The sequence below is a fragment of the Raphanus sativus genome, chromosome 9, assembly GCF_000801105.2.
Source record: "Raphanus sativus cultivar WK10039 chromosome 9, ASM80110v3, whole genome shotgun sequence".
In the NCBI taxonomy this organism is placed as follows: domain Eukaryota; kingdom Viridiplantae; phylum Streptophyta; class Magnoliopsida; order Brassicales; family Brassicaceae; genus Raphanus; species Raphanus sativus.
Window position 1 is genome coordinate 33533160 of NC_079519.1, and position 17720 is coordinate 33550879.

At 29.7% G+C, this 17720-nt stretch overlaps 4 protein-coding genes and 1 non-coding gene across 5 annotated transcripts; all 5 read right to left on the reverse strand.

The window, feature by feature from the left end:
• Positions 1–201: 201 nt before the first annotated feature.
• Positions 202–2271, reverse strand: LOC108826243 (AT-hook motif nuclear-localized protein 8). Its single transcript, XM_018599630.2, has 5 exons — positions 1487–2271; positions 1344–1396; positions 1043–1165; positions 786–944; positions 202–703 (listed from the first exon to the last, which is right to left on the reverse strand). The coding sequence occupies exons 1-5, from the start codon at positions 1971–1973 to the stop codon at positions 413–415; spliced, it is 1113 nt and encodes a 370-aa protein (XP_018455132.1). The 5' UTR covers positions 1974–2271; the 3' UTR covers positions 202–412.
• A 2402-nt stretch (positions 2272–4673) lies between these two features.
• Positions 4674–5266, reverse strand: LOC108826819 (uncharacterized). The gene is made up of 2 exons (XM_018600168.2): positions 5114–5266; positions 4674–4920 (listed from the first exon to the last, which is right to left on the reverse strand). The coding sequence occupies exons 1-2, from the start codon at positions 5202–5204 to the stop codon at positions 4787–4789; spliced, it is 225 nt and encodes a 74-aa protein (XP_018455670.1). The 5' UTR covers positions 5205–5266; the 3' UTR covers positions 4674–4786.
• Positions 5267–7999: 2733 nt separating this feature from the next.
• Positions 8000–8635, reverse strand: LOC130499891 (uncharacterized). The gene is made up of 2 exons (XM_056994368.1): positions 8397–8635; positions 8000–8206 (listed from the first exon to the last, which is right to left on the reverse strand). Exons 1-2 carry the CDS (start codon positions 8485–8487, stop codon positions 8067–8069), a joined length of 231 nt encoding a protein of 76 aa, XP_056850348.1. The 5' UTR covers positions 8488–8635; the 3' UTR covers positions 8000–8066.
• Positions 8636–11103: 2468 nt separating this feature from the next.
• Positions 11104–13909, reverse strand: LOC108823581 (AP-2 complex subunit mu). Its single transcript, XM_018596819.2, has 13 exons — positions 13678–13909; positions 13389–13566; positions 13229–13319; positions 13048–13142; positions 12873–12965; positions 12739–12787; positions 12520–12658; positions 12314–12430; positions 12134–12224; positions 11906–12048; positions 11705–11819; positions 11564–11608; positions 11104–11411 (listed from the first exon to the last, which is right to left on the reverse strand). Exons 1-13 carry the CDS (start codon positions 13758–13760, stop codon positions 11331–11333), a joined length of 1320 nt encoding a protein of 439 aa, XP_018452321.1. The 5' UTR covers positions 13761–13909; the 3' UTR covers positions 11104–11330.
• A 2941-nt stretch (positions 13910–16850) lies between these two features.
• On the reverse strand, positions 16851–16922 carry TRNAC-GCA (transfer RNA cysteine (anticodon GCA)). The gene has a single exon. It is a non-coding gene; the product is annotated as a tRNA-Cys (tRNA).
• Positions 16923–17720: the final 798 nt, after the last annotated feature.

A 17720-nucleotide genomic window follows, 5' to 3' on the forward strand; every position in this document is an offset into this window, starting at 1 on the left:
ACTCTCACTTCAGGTAATGTATTTATCAATCAAGGGAAATTTTCTTAACCATTTTTATACATTTTACTCAAATGTTTAATTAACTAACACAAATAATAGCATATACATTAACCGTAACGTCACGAACAAGTTTTCTTTAAATTCCTAAATAATAAACAAGAAAAAGAGAAATTTTTATTGACCATCAAGGCAAAAATTAAATAAAAAGAGTCACGGAAAATTGACCGAGAAACTAAATAATCACCACTACAATGAGTAAGGAGAAAAAAAACCTGAAAGAACCCTAATCTTAAGATCTCCCTATATTTCTAAAACCTCCAAAAAAAAAAAAAGCTTCAAGCTTGAAGCTTAACATTCTCAAAGGAACAAAAACAAAGATCAAAACCAAAAACAAATTTGCGGCAAATTCTGTTTATTGACCACTACTAGGCCAAAGATTATACATTTGCATCTGACGCAGTTGCTGTTGTTGAGCCATTGAGTTTCCAAAAATCCCACTATTGTTGTTGTCATGTTGCTGCATTATTGAAGGAGAACCGCTTTCGTTCTCTTCAGATGACTCGCTTGATGGTCCTTGAGAGTTCGATCCAAAGTTCAACATATTAGCTGGTGCTGAAGCCGGTTCAGGATTCTGTCCCTGAGCATTGTTACCGGTACTCTGTTTCACTTTCTTTGCTTCATCAACAAAGCTTCCCACTGTGACCTAATTAAGGAACCACATTACGAGTCAAATGAAAAATTTGACTCCAACAAACCCAATAATGAAAAAGTTCATGTTTTGTTACCTGCACTGGTGTTGCAGCTACTAACTGACCAACTGTGCCACCTAAAATCTGGCCACTGGGACAAACCAAAGCCACAGTCAAACTACCAGTTCTGTTGATAGAACCATTTACCTCATAATTGGAGAAGTGGCCTGAGAGTGCAACGATCTCGAACCGTCCCTGCATAATTAAACACATGTACAAATCTCAACACTAGAAAACAAATATTAGCGTTACGCTACTACTGTAGTGAAAGAACATAGTTTAAAAAAAAAGACCTTATAATTATTAATTCCACTAGGATAACAAATTGTCGCTGTAGAAACTGCCCCAGTTGCAGAGAGAACAGTAATTGTTATTGGCCCTTGATTCGTAAAAGCCACCACCTTTGATAATATATCCTGATTTAGCCAAAAAAACGAAAAAAAAACTAGTAAATCATTTCCATCTAAGTTACTCAAAATAATACTTTGTGAAAATAAATACTTCCTCCAAACTTTTATAATAATTAAAAAATCTTAGAAGCATTTAAAGATAATCACATTTTAAGATTACTAAAACAAAACAATAAAGGTTTACCTCTCCTTCTTTCACTTCAATGACATGAGCAGTAAACATACCTCCTGATGTTCCTGTTCACACACACAAAACAAAACAGTCAAATATATTGCATGTAACCCACAAACAAACATGTCCAAAAGGGTCACGAGTTTCTATTTCACCTAAAGCACCAAATTGTTTCTTGATGGAGCCCGGAGGTCTTCCTCTTGCTCGTTTAGCAGGTGGATCAGCTGATTTTGTATTTACTCTGCCGCTATCTCCGTCCAGAAGAGGAGAAGTCGGAGCCAAACCTAATGCAATGGTACCATCAGGAGCGTACTTCCTTGGCCTTCCTCTCTTCCTCTTCACTTGTTGTTGCTCATTCTGGTTCGGGTCTATCCCAGATCGCATCGGTTGAGAAGAAGGCGTTGATACTTCTTCGACGTATCCAAGTGACTCATGCGTTTTCTGATCCATCTGTTGTTGCTGCTGAAACGTCCGATGTGGTGTGAGAGCGCCAAAAGTTAGACGATGATGGATCGGTTGGGATGTTGAGTTAGGTTCAATCATTGCACCAGTGATAGAGTTAGGGTAAGGAGACCTTAACATTGCCAGTGGCGCTGGCTGAAACTGTTGGGGCTGAGGTTGTGGGATATCTCTTGAATCCATTAGAAAGAGAGAGAAAATCAACTATCAAAGACAGTTTGATTGTTTCTTTCGGCCTAATTTTCGTAGACCTAGTTTTTATCTTTTTTCTATTTTGATAATTCCTAGAAAATCGAATCGAGAAAATAGTAAAGCTTTAAAGGTAAAGCGTGTGACCAAGCTAACAACTCTATCTCTGTCACACACCTAGAGGCTAGAGAGTCCGAGAGAGAGGACGAAGTTGTGGGCGGAACTTGTAGTTTAATAGGAAAAAATCAAAGAATTTTTGTTTGATATAGGGTTTTCGGGAGAATTTATTAGAGTTTGTTTTTAGTTTAATACTTTATAGATATTATTAAGGGTCCTAGAGACGTTAATCTGCACTTTTGATTGGATATTTTACTTAAATCATGCGATAAAATATTCTATCTGGTCTTAGTTTGATTTTATTGTCATCCTTATAACAACAACGAATATTTGTGGTTATCCTTTCCAATTTAAATTTAATATTAATATTTATTTATTTTCTTGGCACAAGAATTTAATATTTTTATAAAGTTATGAATAATGTAAGTATGTGTTATAAATTTTGACGGTATAGTTTAATATCTAATATGTGGTGTTTAACAAAAAAAAACTTGACGGTACATATATGGGGTTAGTGGGGATATAATTTTATGTAAAATTTGTTAAATTCAAGAGTTTTGTTGAATTTATAAACACTTCTAAAGAGTTTTTTTTTTATATTTAAAAAGTTTACAAAATATTATAATTTTAAGATTTTAAGAATCTAGAAAAAATATGCAAGATTTTGAAGTTTTGTTTTATGAGTAAAATGTGTAGAAATCAATTTTCAATAACACTAAATTTGATAGAATCTTAGAATCATTAAAAACTAAAAAATTGAATAACAATTTATTTCATAAGTCATTAAACAATTATCAAATCAACAACACTAAATTTTAGTAAGAATTTTAGAATCCACTAATCAATAACAATAGAATTGAGAATTTTTAATAATCACTACAAATTTATCTACTCCATTAAATTAATTTTTTTTATCGATAGATTTTTGGACTATCAAAAAGTTATGATGATGGTTCTATCAAATTAATAACACTAATAATATAAGTTAGCCAATCAAAAAATTAAGTTTTAAACTAAAATGTAATTGTGTAGATTCTTATTCATCATTTTATATTTTCTCAATTTAAAGAAGATTATAACTCATTTATATATCAAAACAAACAGATTTTAAAAGTATACAATTTTAAATTTTAGTTTCCACTTATTAAAACTGTGAATTTGTATTCAACATAATTAAAATTTAAAGTAGATATAAATAAATATGTCTTGCCAATTTGAAAAACTTAAATAATTGATTTTTCGATTTTGTAAAAAATATAACTTATTTTGAATTAAAATAAAATTTCTAAATTTGTAGAAAAAAGATAACCCGCATTTTCAATGCGGATCCTATTTTAGTTATTAATTACTATTAAAATTTATATGATCCATTTGATTACATACTTTTTATTTAATATTAGCTTGTTTGACCAGTTCATTAGCCAAACATTAGCTTCAAGCCTAGCTTTTTGTAAGAAAAAATACGACATTCTGGAGTTTTGATTATATTATGCAAATATATTGTAATAGACATGTTTCCATATGTGAGAACATTCATTAATCTTCCACAAAAAGTCAAGACATCTCTATTAGCAATAAAAATTAATAATGAAAAAAGAGAATTTAAAATAGTTTTCGTTCAAAAGATTTGAAACATTTTTTAGAGATCTTTTGACATTTTCGTTTTATAGTTAATATATTTTTATATAGATTTAAATTATATTATTGAAAGTTCATATAGTTTTCCTCACAGCACTAGTGGCCTTTATATTAGCATATCCAAGCCTTTTCAGATTGGTTATTGCAAGTATTAGAAACTTCAGCTTCTATTTACATAGAAGTCTGTATTGGTGGGACTGATCATAACCTTTTGAGCAGCTTTTCCTGTCATGTCCATACAAAATCCACCTAACTATAGCCAGCATTTGCTGTGATGTCGACGCGTTTTTGTTTTTGGCTGATGTCTCTAACTATAAGTTAAGCTCAAGCAAAAAAAAATGATAGTATATAGTTATGATAGACTCTTACTTTATAATAATTTTTGTTAAAAGAAATGAACGAATAAAGGATGGAAGAGAAAAAATTGCTTCCACATGGAGGATTATTTCGGACATGGCTGAAGCTCGTTTGCCAATTCGATGGATCACCACATCCCACTAAGGCAGCTAGTGGTGCAGGTTTATCGTGATCATTCTCCCGTTGTTCTTGCCTTCAAAAGGTGTACATTGATGCCTAAAGTACGTTATCCATCTTGTTATGTATATATTTAAAAGTTCTAAGACAAATTATCTTATAAATATGCTCCTAGGAGACGTAAAATATCCAACAGCTTCTAGTCTGTTTTCTTTTAACACAAAAGAGCGGATCTACGAGTTGATTAAAAGAACGTAATGTGGCCATTGAATAATTTTTGGAATTTCAGTGTAACACTCGAAACATTAATTACTAAATTCATTTTAGTTACAGAAAATTATTCAATGGCCACATTACGTTCTTTTAATATCCGTATGGAAAAAACCAGAATCGGTTAGTAAATAAAATCAGTAAACTCACTCAATTTAGGGGATTTGATGAGGTTAGCCGGTTAGGAAAGAGAACTTGAGATGCAAGACTAAATATTAAGCCGGCCATTAATTGTCTTCTTATTTTTCTTAACTTAAAACTATATATAATTTCATACCAAATTAAAATATAAAAACATATATGACGCATTAGACTGCAATTGGACCTGGGGCTTGAGGTGGCTCCCTCCCTCCCCATTGACGATCCCGTGGCGATTTACTCCGAGGTGCTCCGATCTTCATTATCTTTCGAATGTGAATCGTTTCTACTATGTTTTCTTCTTCTATACATTTTCAAATATGAAAAGATGAATTTTCAAATATGAAAAGATGAATTGGTATTTGTTCAAAGAAAAATATGAATTGATGTATAACACTAGCAGTACAATTACAAGTAGAAAATATGATCATATTAACCTTATAACTACTCAGTTGGCATACATAAGAAAGATAATGAAAATGATCAATAATACTTACTAGACTGGTATGATTGAGTTAAAACGACGGATGATGAAACCGCCAAAGAGAGAATCAAAAGCGAAACAATCAAACAGAACTTGCCCTTCATTTTTCTGGTGAAACATTCAGTCAAACGCACAACTTCAGGGTTTTATCATAAGCTATTAAATTAAAGTTTGCGCGTCAGAAGACTTCTCTATATGTAAACATATTCGACGTATATTACTGACAATCATAAAAGTCAATATCTATGTTTCTGACGAGGACATTAGACTTTTTACACGCTCTTTTGCTTCGAGCGGAAGTTGACTATTTTGTCATTTACTTACTCCATATAACAAAAATTGTAAGCTAGTTAAAGACATCTTCATTCTCACTCTATATTTTATTACAAAACAGTGTGAAAATAGAATAATGAACAAAAGATAAAAATATTGTTCTATTTGTAAAATAACTTTTTATTTTCTGTTCATTACATACCATTTTAAAGAAAAATATAAAATGATGATGGAGATACTCTAAGACCAGCATACAATTTTTCATGATTACTACAATAAAATAAAATAATAAAACGAGACCGAAAATTGATGACCAGCATATCATCGTTTACGTTATTTCTATTAATTAATTTTTATTTTAAATTTTAATCGCAAAATATAAACCATAGTAATATTATATTTGTTAAATACGTTGAGTGGTTATCTTATTGATGCTCTAAGTTCTTGAATTTATTAATTTTTTAATAAGGATCTCTTTACTAGAGCTAATCTGAAATGATACTTAGAACTGCAACGGATTTGATCGGGAAAGCCGATAGATATGATATGGCTTTTATTATAGGTGGTGGCACATTTTTATAGCTGCAGAACGTTACAACAATATATATGAAAACAACTTATGAAACATGTATATGCCTAACCGCCACTACTTTGGGCGGCTTACTTTTACATGATGGTCTTTCATCTATACTCTTTCGTTCTGAAATAGATATCATTAAGCCTTGGCATTTTAATCTGGACCCGAAGACCCGATCCAGAACCGACCCAAAAATATTTGAACCGGAATCATCCCAAACACTTAGAAGTACCTGTTGGATCCAAAATTTTCCTATCCGAATAGACCCAGATCCAAAAAAAATCGATCCGAATAGACCCGAACCCGAAAAGAACCGATCCGAATAGATCCGACCCGACAAGAACCGACTCATACCCAACTTAAAAAACATGAATATCCAAAATTATGCTTTGTTATGTTCTATTTTATATATTTTATTTTATGATTTAATTGAAATATATTTTTGTTAACAATCTTTGTTATTATTTTTAACATTTTCAAGTGATATGAAGTTTTAAATGTAAAATTCATTTTTTAAATAATTCATTTAAAGTTATTTTGTAAGATTTTAGATATACATGACATATTTTTGACTAAATTTGATGAAATTTGTGTATTTTGTGTTTTTAGATTTTAAATACCCGAATCCGACCCGTACCCGATATGGACCCAAAAAATCATGGATATTTATAAGTATTTTGATTATAGACCCGAACCGACCTAGACCCGAGAAGAACCGATCCGGACCCGGAGTGAAAATTTAGAAGTACATGTTGGGTCCAAATGTTCAAGACCCGGAAGAACATGGATCCGAAAGGAACCGACCCGAATCCGATCCATCATTTTAGAATTAAAATATTTAGTTTTTATGTTTTCTAAATAAAATATCTCCTATGTATTAAAAGAAAAACATTTTAATTTAATATTTTCACATTATATTTGACACGTGACAGTTTCACATCGATTTTAATTTGAATATGATAACGTGTCGGTTTTACAATCATTTGATAATTAATACGTTCATATTTTATTTTATTTTGACTCCATTGCAAAGAATTTAATGTGTTTACACTAGTTTTTTTAATCTTGGTATTAATGAATTGAAAATCTCTCGGTACAACTACTGAATAATACGATTTTGAAAGAAAGAATTTACAAAATTATTAAGATTCACATCAACTAAATATTAAAATGAAAATGTTTTTAGAAACAGAAAATTTCATATATTTCTGAATTTATCCATAGTTAAGACTTTTTGTACATGAATGCAATAAATATTATGATTGGTGATGAATTAAAGAAACTGAAATAAGAAAAACACCACACACACAAACTCGGATCTATAGTTTAGCCAAATAGGTTTTTTTTAACGAAATTTTCACATTGACCAAAATTTAGAAATATTATCAAATTACTAGAAAAAATCAAAAATCAGAAAAACTTTTAAAAAACAAGATTCGTGATATTGATCGAAAAAACAGAATTCATGTGCAGAATAAAGATACCACATTATTTCCACACATTTATAACACTTTTCACTCAATTCTATCATCTTTTATTATATTTACCAAGCTTTTTCTCTAAGAAAATATATATTAGTGGTTATAGACTACATCAATTTCACAACATGTCAAACGATATTGATACGACGTCCATCCATTTTTATTAATATTATTAAATTATAGCCAATAATTATGTATGTTAAAATAAGTCCAAAATATTTGTTTTAAATTTATTTTATTTTTCTTTATATTACTATATACTTTATAATATTAGTGGTTATAGACTACATCAATTTCTCAACATGTCAAACGATATTGATATGACGTCCATCCATTTTTATTAATATTATTAAAGTATAGTCCAATAATTATGTATGTTAAAATAAGTCCAAAATATTTTGTTTTAAATTTATTTTATTTTTCTTTATATTACTATATACTTTATAATATTAACCAGTAATATTTAGTCAATTTAAATATTCTTAATTAGTGTCTTTTGAAATATACAAAATATTCTTAATATTTACAAAATTGATCTTTGTAGAAAAAAAAATCTAAAAATGTAACTTTCAGAATTATAGAGAGTATAAGTTTCATACCAAACCAAATTACAATATAAAAACATATATCACGTCTTAGACTGCACTTGGGCCTGCAGCTTGTGGAGGAAGAGGGAGCCACCGACTCCATCGACGAGCAGGTGGCGATCTACTCGGAAAGACTTCGATCATCTTTATTTTTGGAATGTGAATCATTTCTGCTATGTTTTCTTCTTCTATAAAGTTTTAAATACGAAAAGATGAATTGATATATAACACTAGTAATAGCATACATGTAAAACTAACAAATATACTATCAAGCTATTTACTCTCTTTTTGCAGTTTCATTACTACTAGTAGTAACCTAATAACCTCTTATTTGACATACATAGGAAAGATAATGAAAATAATATCAATAATACTTACTGGACTGGTATGATTGAGTTGAAACGACGTAGGACGAAGTCGCCAAAGAGAGAATCAAGAGCGAAACAATCAAACATAATTTTCCCTTCATTTTTCTGGTGATACGGCCAATCAAATATGCAACTTCAGGGTTTTATCATAAGCTACAAAATAAAAGTTTGCGCGTCTCTCTATATAAACATATTCGACGTATATAACTGATACAATCATGAAGTCAATATCTATGTTTGCGGGAAAGAAATAAGCTATGTGCACGCTTTTTGGTTCAAGCGAAAGTTGACTATTTTCTAATTTGATTATCTAGTATCAAACTTTTGTAGGTTGATTAAAAGCAGCATGCATGCAGTCTCTCGCAATTTATTATAATAAAATAAAATAATCAAAAGAGATATGAGAGAGATTTCTTTCTTGAAAAGCTTTTTCAATTTGTTTAGATATTTTATAATGTTATTTAATTTACAAAACAATACTATATTAATATTATATTTATGAGATACTTTAAATGAGTATATACTGATGCTGATGCTCTAAATTTTTGGATTAGTTAATTTCTTAGTAAGGATTGTGTTATTCAAGCTAGTCTAAGATAATACTATTGAAGCGTATATATGGTTATCATATTTTTTGGGAAAACATATGGTTAGTTGGTTACCATTAAAGCAAACTTATATGCAAGTCAAACACAAATACTCCCCCCCCCCCCCCCCCCCCCCATGCATTTAAACAGAGTTATATGCTTACACAGCAAAAATAATGTACAAAACATATAGGTTAGTAATTTCCTTATCTTACTTCATTTTTGTAGGTTTATCATCAACCTGTGAGATATAATATAACTGCTCACTTATGGTGCTTAAAATCGTATATAAGTTCCTTAGGTGATTTGGCTTAGCATATAAGTTTAAAAACATAAAGCAACTAGGATGGTAAATATGGATACAGTAGTCACTGGTTCTTTGAAGCAATAAACCACAACTTGCCCTTTTGTTTTCTATTGTTTTTGTTGATTATCTTTTTGTTTTGTGTGTGTACGTTATATAGAAAGCGTCACACGCATGGCTAGAAGTTTCCCAGGTTACTATATGAAAGCTTTCAATCGATATTTTATCAATTCTGTTCAAAATGCTGACGATCTGTAAGCTTGGTAAATAAAATAGTGTCATTCTAAAAGCATGGATTGTACCTTTGAACTAGAAATCTATTTTTCGGCTCACCTTTAAGCTACATCTACACGTAGGAATTATGATTGGGCATTTTATTAGTTAAATATAAATCATTTTGTTATTTAGATTCAAAAATTCTAAATATATTTACTAGTAAAATATAATATCTGTAAAACCAAAGCATACAAATCTATCTTATTAAAACAGAAACATTACAACTTCTTCTAGGTGGATTTTAAAGTTGGACCTTATGTAATTAATGCTATATTAATCTACTTATTATTAGACATCTATCTTATTAAAACAGAAACATTCTGTTGGACTTAACATTTATTTTGTAAGTTTTTAAATTAAATACACATTTATACTTTATAGTTAAACATACATTAAGTCACTAATGTTCCTTTCTTTATACTACTATCCATGTTTCCAAACAATATACTTATTTCTTTATACTACTATCAATATTTCCAAACAATATATTTTTTATACTACTATCAATGTTTCCAAATAATACAATAATTAATCTTAGTTATTTTATATCTATCATTTTCTCTTTAAAATTTTGTAGAAACGTCATAATTTCATAAATTGCAAAATAGTGAACTTTAAAATTTCGATTATAAGATTACAAATTATGAAACTATTACAATTTAAATCCAATTAGATTACATATCGGTCATCCATCAGTTCAATCGGTTAGTCTCGGGTTTTAGTGATTTTTTAATATGAATATTTTAAAAACATAAATTGAATTGTCAGATCTCCGGATTAACCGGTATAATCACAATCGGGTTGAATTTAAAAATATTGATTTAAATGCAAAAATATTTTAAATACACACTCTTTAAAAATAACCAAAATATTTGTTAAATTATTAGTGAAATTTTTCATCGTAAAATATCCCGCGCTTCAAAAGCGCGGGTCAAAATCTAGTACTATATTGAAAGAAAAGAAACGAATATCCGATTTGATTGATGATGTATTTATAGATACGTAATGTAATTATGTATACAAGTCACTATACTTATACATATCCTATAATATAATTTTGATTCATTTACAAACACGAATAGATCAAACATACTGACATTACTTTTTTTTTTTTTTGAACAACACATACTGACATTACTAGAACTAGAAGAGGTACATGATAATTACTCACTGAGTTGCAAAGTTTGTAAGGTTGTGCTGAGGCCGCCTTCGATGATATCACCAAAGAGAGAAACAAAAAACAGATCAATCTAAAAATATTTTTGTGCTGGTATTTTTTTACTTTATTTTTGTTCTGGTATTTTTTTTTACTTTATGGCATAAGCTCTCAAGAGTATGTTACTTGAGCTTTCGAAGTATGTATGCTCTTTTATACTTATCATTTATTCAAACATAGTTTTACAATTTTCATAATACCGCGTGAAGAGCTTTGGAAAAATTATTAACAGAGAAATGTCATTATTCATAGTTTTATACAATTTTAAACAAGATCAAGTCTTCTGCTCAAAGAAATTAAACAGAAGATTAGACTAATTGCGTTATTTCCTATGTCATACGAAAATACAATTTATTTAACATATAAGCCCGATTAATATTTCTTTCACAAATACGATGACGCAAACTACAAATTAATTTAAACTATAATTCGTAGAAAACCACAAAAGAGAAGAGAAAACCAATTCAATGATATTTAACTCTTGTTTGAACAAGGAACAAAAGCTAGAAGCCATGAGCCTCGGAGTTTGATGTGACTTAACCTGAAGTGTGATCTTTAACTTCAGCATCTGATCTCATAAGATCCAGCTTTTGTTATGTATCGAACCCACTCCACCGTGTTGTAACCGCTCTTCTCCCACACCTATAAACGATTCAAGTCCCAGGGTAATAGTGAAGCAAAGGAAGCAAACCAAAATAACATAAAAAATTGAACTGGATTAAAAGTTAAATTGGGTTAAAGATTCCAATACTTCACATTATTAGTCTACAAAAGCATATAAATCAAAGCGTTACCTTGAGGAAACGAACTCGCAAACCAGAGGCTGTGAACATTGGCACCTGTAAAGAGAACAAAGCTGAGACGGTTAACTAACCAATCACCTTAACACAAATCTGGTTCTATCCAACAGTGGGCAACAAGAGAAGAAGACTGACTTGAAATTCCATTTGGATTGGTGGCCTTGTCCAAGATTTCTTTTCTCCCATTGTTGAGATCAACTCAATCTCTGCGCTTAGTGTGGACTCTGTTTGTCCGGGAAATTTTCTTATCCTAAAGAGAGAAGGCAAATGATTGATATAATACCAAGCAACAGAGTAATAAAAGATAGAACAATTTTAAAAGGGAATAAAACTCACTTCCAAACTAAGCAATCGATTGATGGGTTGTACTTAGCACGACCAGTTGTCACTTGGAAGTTCGTCTTTGCTGTTTGTTTTGGCACTGGAATTTTAACCACGACTCCAAGCGCAAACATTTTAGCACCAAACACACTTTTGACCTGAATAAACAAAACAGTGGACTGTGAGAACGCAAGAATCAAGCCGCTTTTTTTAATCTTTGAGGAAGGAAAGTTATGTATGTACCTTCACATTTACTTCCATTCGTGTGCGACCAAGTTCTTTAATTGTTGGCAATACACGGAAAGGCAGATTCACGCCCTCTGTTATTCGGTACCTGAGAGAGAGACATTATCAAAATCAGTAAACTTTTTAAGTATCAGAACAATATGCAACAACAGTGAGTGAACAATTCTCAAAACTTACTTCATCAGTTCAAATTCACCATCCGGTGGTACAAAGCTAACGGTCTTCTCGGAGTTAAATCTTGTCAGGTTCACACACTGGTGAAAAGTGACATCATCCAGCTCAATAGTTTTACCACTATAAACAAAACAAAGAGTGAGCCAGGTGAGAAACAAGAAAAGTCTGTAGCTAGTGTGTGGTCCACCGTTTTAAACAAAGGCTACTACCTCTTAGCTGGGCGAGATTTCATTTCAGATTCTTTCTCAAGACCAATTTTATCATTCAACCCCAACTTCAAATCAGGCATTCCCGAAAGGAAACATTTCATTAAAACTTTCCCCGTCACATCACACCGAAGAACATTGCCTAATAGTTTCCATAAAAAAAAACAATTTATACAAAGAAAACAAGGAAGAAAGAAACTTTCAAGAAAGGGAGTTACTTACCTTTAGAGGACATAAGAAGGTTTACACTTTCCACAATATCCAGAAACACCTGCAGTAGTGAAAATGCATGATGTCAACACTTCCGCACAATCTAGGAAACGAGTCACACATAAAGAAAGAAACACAACTCTGACCTCATTCTTCTTATAAGAAAGACCCTCTCTTCGCCAACCAACAGCACCTGTAACTTGCAGCGTTGCATTTGGAACAGGCTTGTTGTCCTTCGGCTGTTTCCATTTTTACATAACAAAAAAAAAATGAATATATCAATGAAAAAACAAAGGAATAACATAAAGTTAAATCCTTTACCTTTGATGAAAACGGTGACCGCACACCCTCCTGAGTAATATAAAGTTTCAAAATTTCAGGGGAGAGATTCTGTGGATACCCAAAGTCCATAATCTCTGCAATTCCAGACAGTAATTAAACAAGTAATACTTGTAAAAGAAGAAAAACAGTTAAACTATGAAAGAATCACATGCTAACATACCGTCCAACAATTCATAGATGAGGACAAAGTTATTCTTAATAGCGTCTTCATCAAAAGCTCCACCAAAGTAAGATTTAAACAAAGCAACAGCCTGTAGTAAATGAATCAACATCAGCTCCATTAACTAATCATATCAATCTTTCAACAAGAAGAAAACTACCTCAACAACGAACTTGAAGCCACAAGCAACATTAGCATTGCTGCTAACAACAATGACGATGTAGACATTGCTGATCCTCATATAGACGAAGGAGCATCCACCGATCTGACGCACCGGACAGTTCCCTAGCTCCTTCGTTTGCATTATATGCGTTCGAAACGCGTCCACCATGTTTCCCCTAATTAAACCCAAAATTCCAAAAAAATAGAGAAGAAGAGGAGAGCTCGAATTTCCACAAGCTAAGTGAAGATAGATCCATGGTTAAGAGAGAATAGGGAAGCGATCTCACCCGACGTCGTCTCGGTAGGTGCGGTTGATGAGTACATCGCCGCGGAGATTGAGAAAGTAGATGGCGGAAGCTGCAACCGGCATCTTCGACTCCTAGATCGATTTTGGCTTTCCTTTGTAGGCGACGATCAACACGAGCTGAGTTTCGGAGATTTGAGATTAAACTTTTTTTTTTTTCTTAAACGAGATCTTCTGTATCGGAGGAGTCAGAAATGAGGGGAGACGGAGACGACGACGACGACATTGAAGCGTGAAAGTGTTTGACTATTTCGTTACATTTAAATGGGCCTTGAGAATATTAATGGGCTAGTCTTATGCGATTCTGGTCCGTTGCATTGGTGATACTTAATAAAGGTATAAAAAATTCACCAAATCTTATTATATAATATAAAGTTGGTTCTTCAAAATTACTAATTAATATAATTGTGATATGTGTCAAACTTTTTTAAAAATTATGACATACGTCAAAAATATGACACAATTCTTTTTTAAAGATTTAAAAGAGATTAAAAAAGAAAATTCTCATTATAAAAATAATCTTTTAAATTCAATTTATGATTCATTATTTTTAGAAAAAGGAAAAATTATAAAATCTTATTATATAGAACTTAGTTTTTCAAAGTTACTAATTAACATGATTGTAACATATGTCAAACTTTTTTTTAAGATTATTATTACATGTGACAAAAATATGATACAATTCTTTTCTAAGGATTTAAAAGAGATTAAGAAAAAGGAAAATTCTCATTACAAAATAGTATTTTAAAGGTCAATTTATAATTTAGTTTTAGAAAAAGAAAATTTAAAAAATTACCATTTTTATATTATATATTGTTAAAAATATTTGATAGTGTTTTTAATTTTTTGATTGCGACATGTGTCAATAATTTTTTAAGATTGTGACATGTATTAAAATATGATACAATTATTTTTTTAGGATTTAAAAGAGATTAAGAAAAAGAAAAATTATCATTACAAAAATAGTTTTTTAAAGTTCTATTTTAGTATTTTTAGAAAAGGAAAGTTACAAAATTACTATTTTAGTATTTTACATTATATATTTTTAAATATATTTGATAGTAAATTTTCATTTTTTAAAAAAAAATCTAAACAAGAAAATTATTGTAAAAATCTATTTTAAAGTAATTATTTCTTTGCTAATATTTTTTTAAAAAAATTGTGACATGTGTATAAAACGATGCAATTCTCTTTCTTTATGATTTATAAGGGGTTTAGAAAATAAAAAAAAAATCATTAAAAAAATAGTCTTTTATGGTTCTTTTTAGAATTTTATAAAAATTACTATTATATTGTTTTTAAGAATTACATATTGTTAAAAAAATTGATCAAATTTTCTTTTTTAAGCCTAAACAAAAAAAAAATTTTAAAAACGATTTGAAAATAATTATTTTTTAAAAAGGTTTTTTATATTTTTTTTTAAATTTACTAAAGAAAGAGAATTATAAAAGATAAATATTAACTTTTAAAAAACAAATATTAAAAAACGAATTATAATTGTATGTTAAACAATTATGACAAAAAGCTCTTATTAAATTCTAAACTAAAGAAAATTGTAAAAGTGCTCTTATTAAATTTCCCTATAATTAACTAACTTTCATTTGTAATATATAATTGTATGTTAAACAATTATGACAAAAAGCTATAAATATTTAGGTTTAAATTTCCACATATTATTTTTTACAAAACACAATAGTATTTATGCGAAAATATTACATGAGTATTTTCTTTAAAGTTCTTGATACAACTCAATTTTCTTTATCATCGTTGTTACATTTTATGATGCTAACATATTTTTTTTAATTATGAGGTTGTTGTCGTACATGAGTATATGTGAATATGATGAATATATGTTTGTACATATAAGACAAATATATAATTAACTAAACATAAACTGCTTTTATAAAAACCAAGTTATGTGTATAAAAATCTTACAGAAAAACTAATTATAAAATAATTAATTTTCTTTCTCTAAAATTCTAAATAAAATAAAAATGTAAAAGTAATTTTATTTTTTTATAACTAACTAACTTTCATTTTTAATAATTTTGTGTTAAAAAATTATAAACTAAAAATAACTTCAAATATTTCACTTGATATCATTGTAACATGTGTCAATTAAAAATTAGATTATGAATGTATCAATAAAAATCTGTCATTACTTTAAAAATCTAAAAATATTAGTGATATTGAAATTTTTTTTTTGAAAATGGCAACTTTAAAAAATGGCAAAATAGTTAATATTAACTTGAAATAATTATTTCATAGTAATTTTATTTTTCTAAATCCTAGACAAAATATAATTTTAAAATATTATGTAATATTAATAGTATTTTTTAAGTCAAAGTTTAATTTCTCTCTTTCTGATGACAGTGTTTAATTGCTTGCTTGATTCTGATTCTTTAGGTTTTATGGTAAAGTGTAATGTGGTATCTCATTACTACAGTTTTATGCTTCTTCTGTAGCAGGATTCTTAGTTCATGAGTTTGGTATCACGCTATACCAGAGATGGATCTACGTGGAAGAAAATGGGTGCAATTGACACAGGTTAAATATAAGAGAATAAAAATTTAAGGTATATATAATAGAACTGAATGGCTCAGTTGGTCACTGTGTCCTTCTACTGACCCCTAATCTGGCTTTGAAGCGCAGTCCTACATCCTTTTTTGTCCGTTTTTAGTTTAAATTAATTATCGTTTGGACTTTTTTGTTAGGCTTTCAGTTGAAGTATAAATTATGACTCAGGTTAAAATTTTTCCTGAGTCCGCCACTGCGCTATACTAGAGGGTAGATTGGTTTGTGAAAAAGTGTGTTACTAATGTGCACGTTCATATTACGAGACTGTGGTTGTCGATACTTAAGCATTTAAAATGTGGCACTTAAAATGTATTACTGTGAACTTTGCTTTTGGAAATAGAAAAAGAAATTCTTCGGGGCTATGTGAAAACGAATGTGCAATTTTTGGAGTTCTTTAAAGTACTACAAGTTATGTGTGAATACATGGTACATGACCTCCTGTTTAGCTAAATATTATATACCAAAATGTTCATAACTAACAGAAAAGAACTTTTATGACCCATTTCTGGGATGTCATTTGTGGCAAGTCGAGTCAGTTCATAATTAACAGAAAAAATAGAAAAAAACAGCAGAAGACTTAGGGCCCAACCGGGTTCGAACCGGTGACCTATTGATCTGCAGTCAATTGCTCTACCACTGAGCTATGGACCCATATTGTTACCTCGTCTCTGTATGTACTATTAATAGTTTGATAATCACATTATAAATGTTATATACAGCATATGATGGTCCCCGACCATTCCTTTATATTAAAAAGTTTACATATTGTACCCGATCATCTAATCTACTAAAACAAAATCCTATATTTATCTATTTAAGAAAGTTAATTTTAAATTTTGAAATTTTTAAAATTTGCTATCACACTACCTTATATATTAGACCATTACATGTTTGTTATCATAATAATTTTACGCTAACTAAAAAATATAACAAAATTACTTAAAATAAACTAAAATCTAATCCCATCCAAAATTAGACTAACTTAACCGATATATTATTTACTGTTTTACAAAATCAATACAATAACTCCGTCGCGAGGTAACATCTTAAGTTGGTATTTTCTGTTGGTTAAGTTGGTTAATTAAACTAACTTTGCTTCTTTTGAGATCATTACCTGCAACAGAAAATTAAACTAACTTTGCTTCTCTTCATATCACTACTGCAACAGAAAATACTAAATTATGAGTTATTTGGTTCATCTTTTACCATAGAAATTTAATATAACCCCAATAAAATTTATAATATTTAATTGTAATAATAATAATCACTGCTTAGGAATAAAGTACAAAATTAATGTGTAAAATGGCTACGAGATAAGTGTATAGTTATGCAACATCACAAATTCAATACAATTATCTAAATCTCTTGCTAATAATTTTAAAAATATTATACACAAACATATAAATTAAATTTCTTGAACATATAAGAAAAAAATACAGAAAATGTTAC

Excerpts from the sequence above, each read along its gene's own strand:
- LOC108826243 (XM_018599630.2), bottom strand. The coding sequence starts at position 1,973 with ATGGATTCAAGAGATATCCCACAACCTCAGCCCCAACAGTTTCAGCCA. Across the intron at positions 1,397-1,486 it reads GAAACAATTTGGTGCTTTAG|GAACATCAGGAGGTATGTTT; the intron begins GTGAAATAGAAA and ends GTGTGTGAACAG. Across the intron at positions 1,166-1,343 it reads TTGAAGTGAAAGAAGGAGAG|GATATATTATCAAAGGTGGT; the intron begins GTAAACCTTTAT and ends TGGCTAAATCAG.
- LOC108823581 (XM_018596819.2), bottom strand. The coding sequence starts at position 13,760 with ATGCCGGTTGCAGCTTCCGCCATCTACTTTCTCAATCTCCGCGGCGAT. Across the intron at positions 11,820-11,905 it reads ATCGATTGCTTAGTTTGGAA|GATAAGAAAATTTCCCGGAC; the intron begins GTGAGTTTTATT and ends TTCTCTCTTTAG. Across the intron at positions 11,609-11,704 it reads CAATCCAAATGGAATTTCAA|GTGCCAATGTTCACAGCCTC; the intron begins GTCAGTCTTCTT and ends TTCTCTTTACAG.
- LOC108826819 (XM_018600168.2), bottom strand. The coding sequence starts at position 5,204 with ATGAAGGGCAAGTTCTGTTTGATTGTTTCGCTTTTGATTCTCTCTTTG. Across the intron at positions 4,921-5,113 it reads AACTCAATCATACCAGTCTA|AAGAAGAAAACATAGTAGAA; the intron begins GTAAGTATTATT and ends GAAAATGTATAG.
- LOC130499891 (XM_056994368.1), bottom strand. The coding sequence starts at position 8,487 with ATGAAGGGAAAATTATGTTTGATTGTTTCGCTCTTGATTCTCTCTTTG. Across the intron at positions 8,207-8,396 it reads AACTCAATCATACCAGTCCA|AAGAAGAAAACATAGCAGAA; the intron begins GTAAGTATTATT and ends AAAACTTTATAG.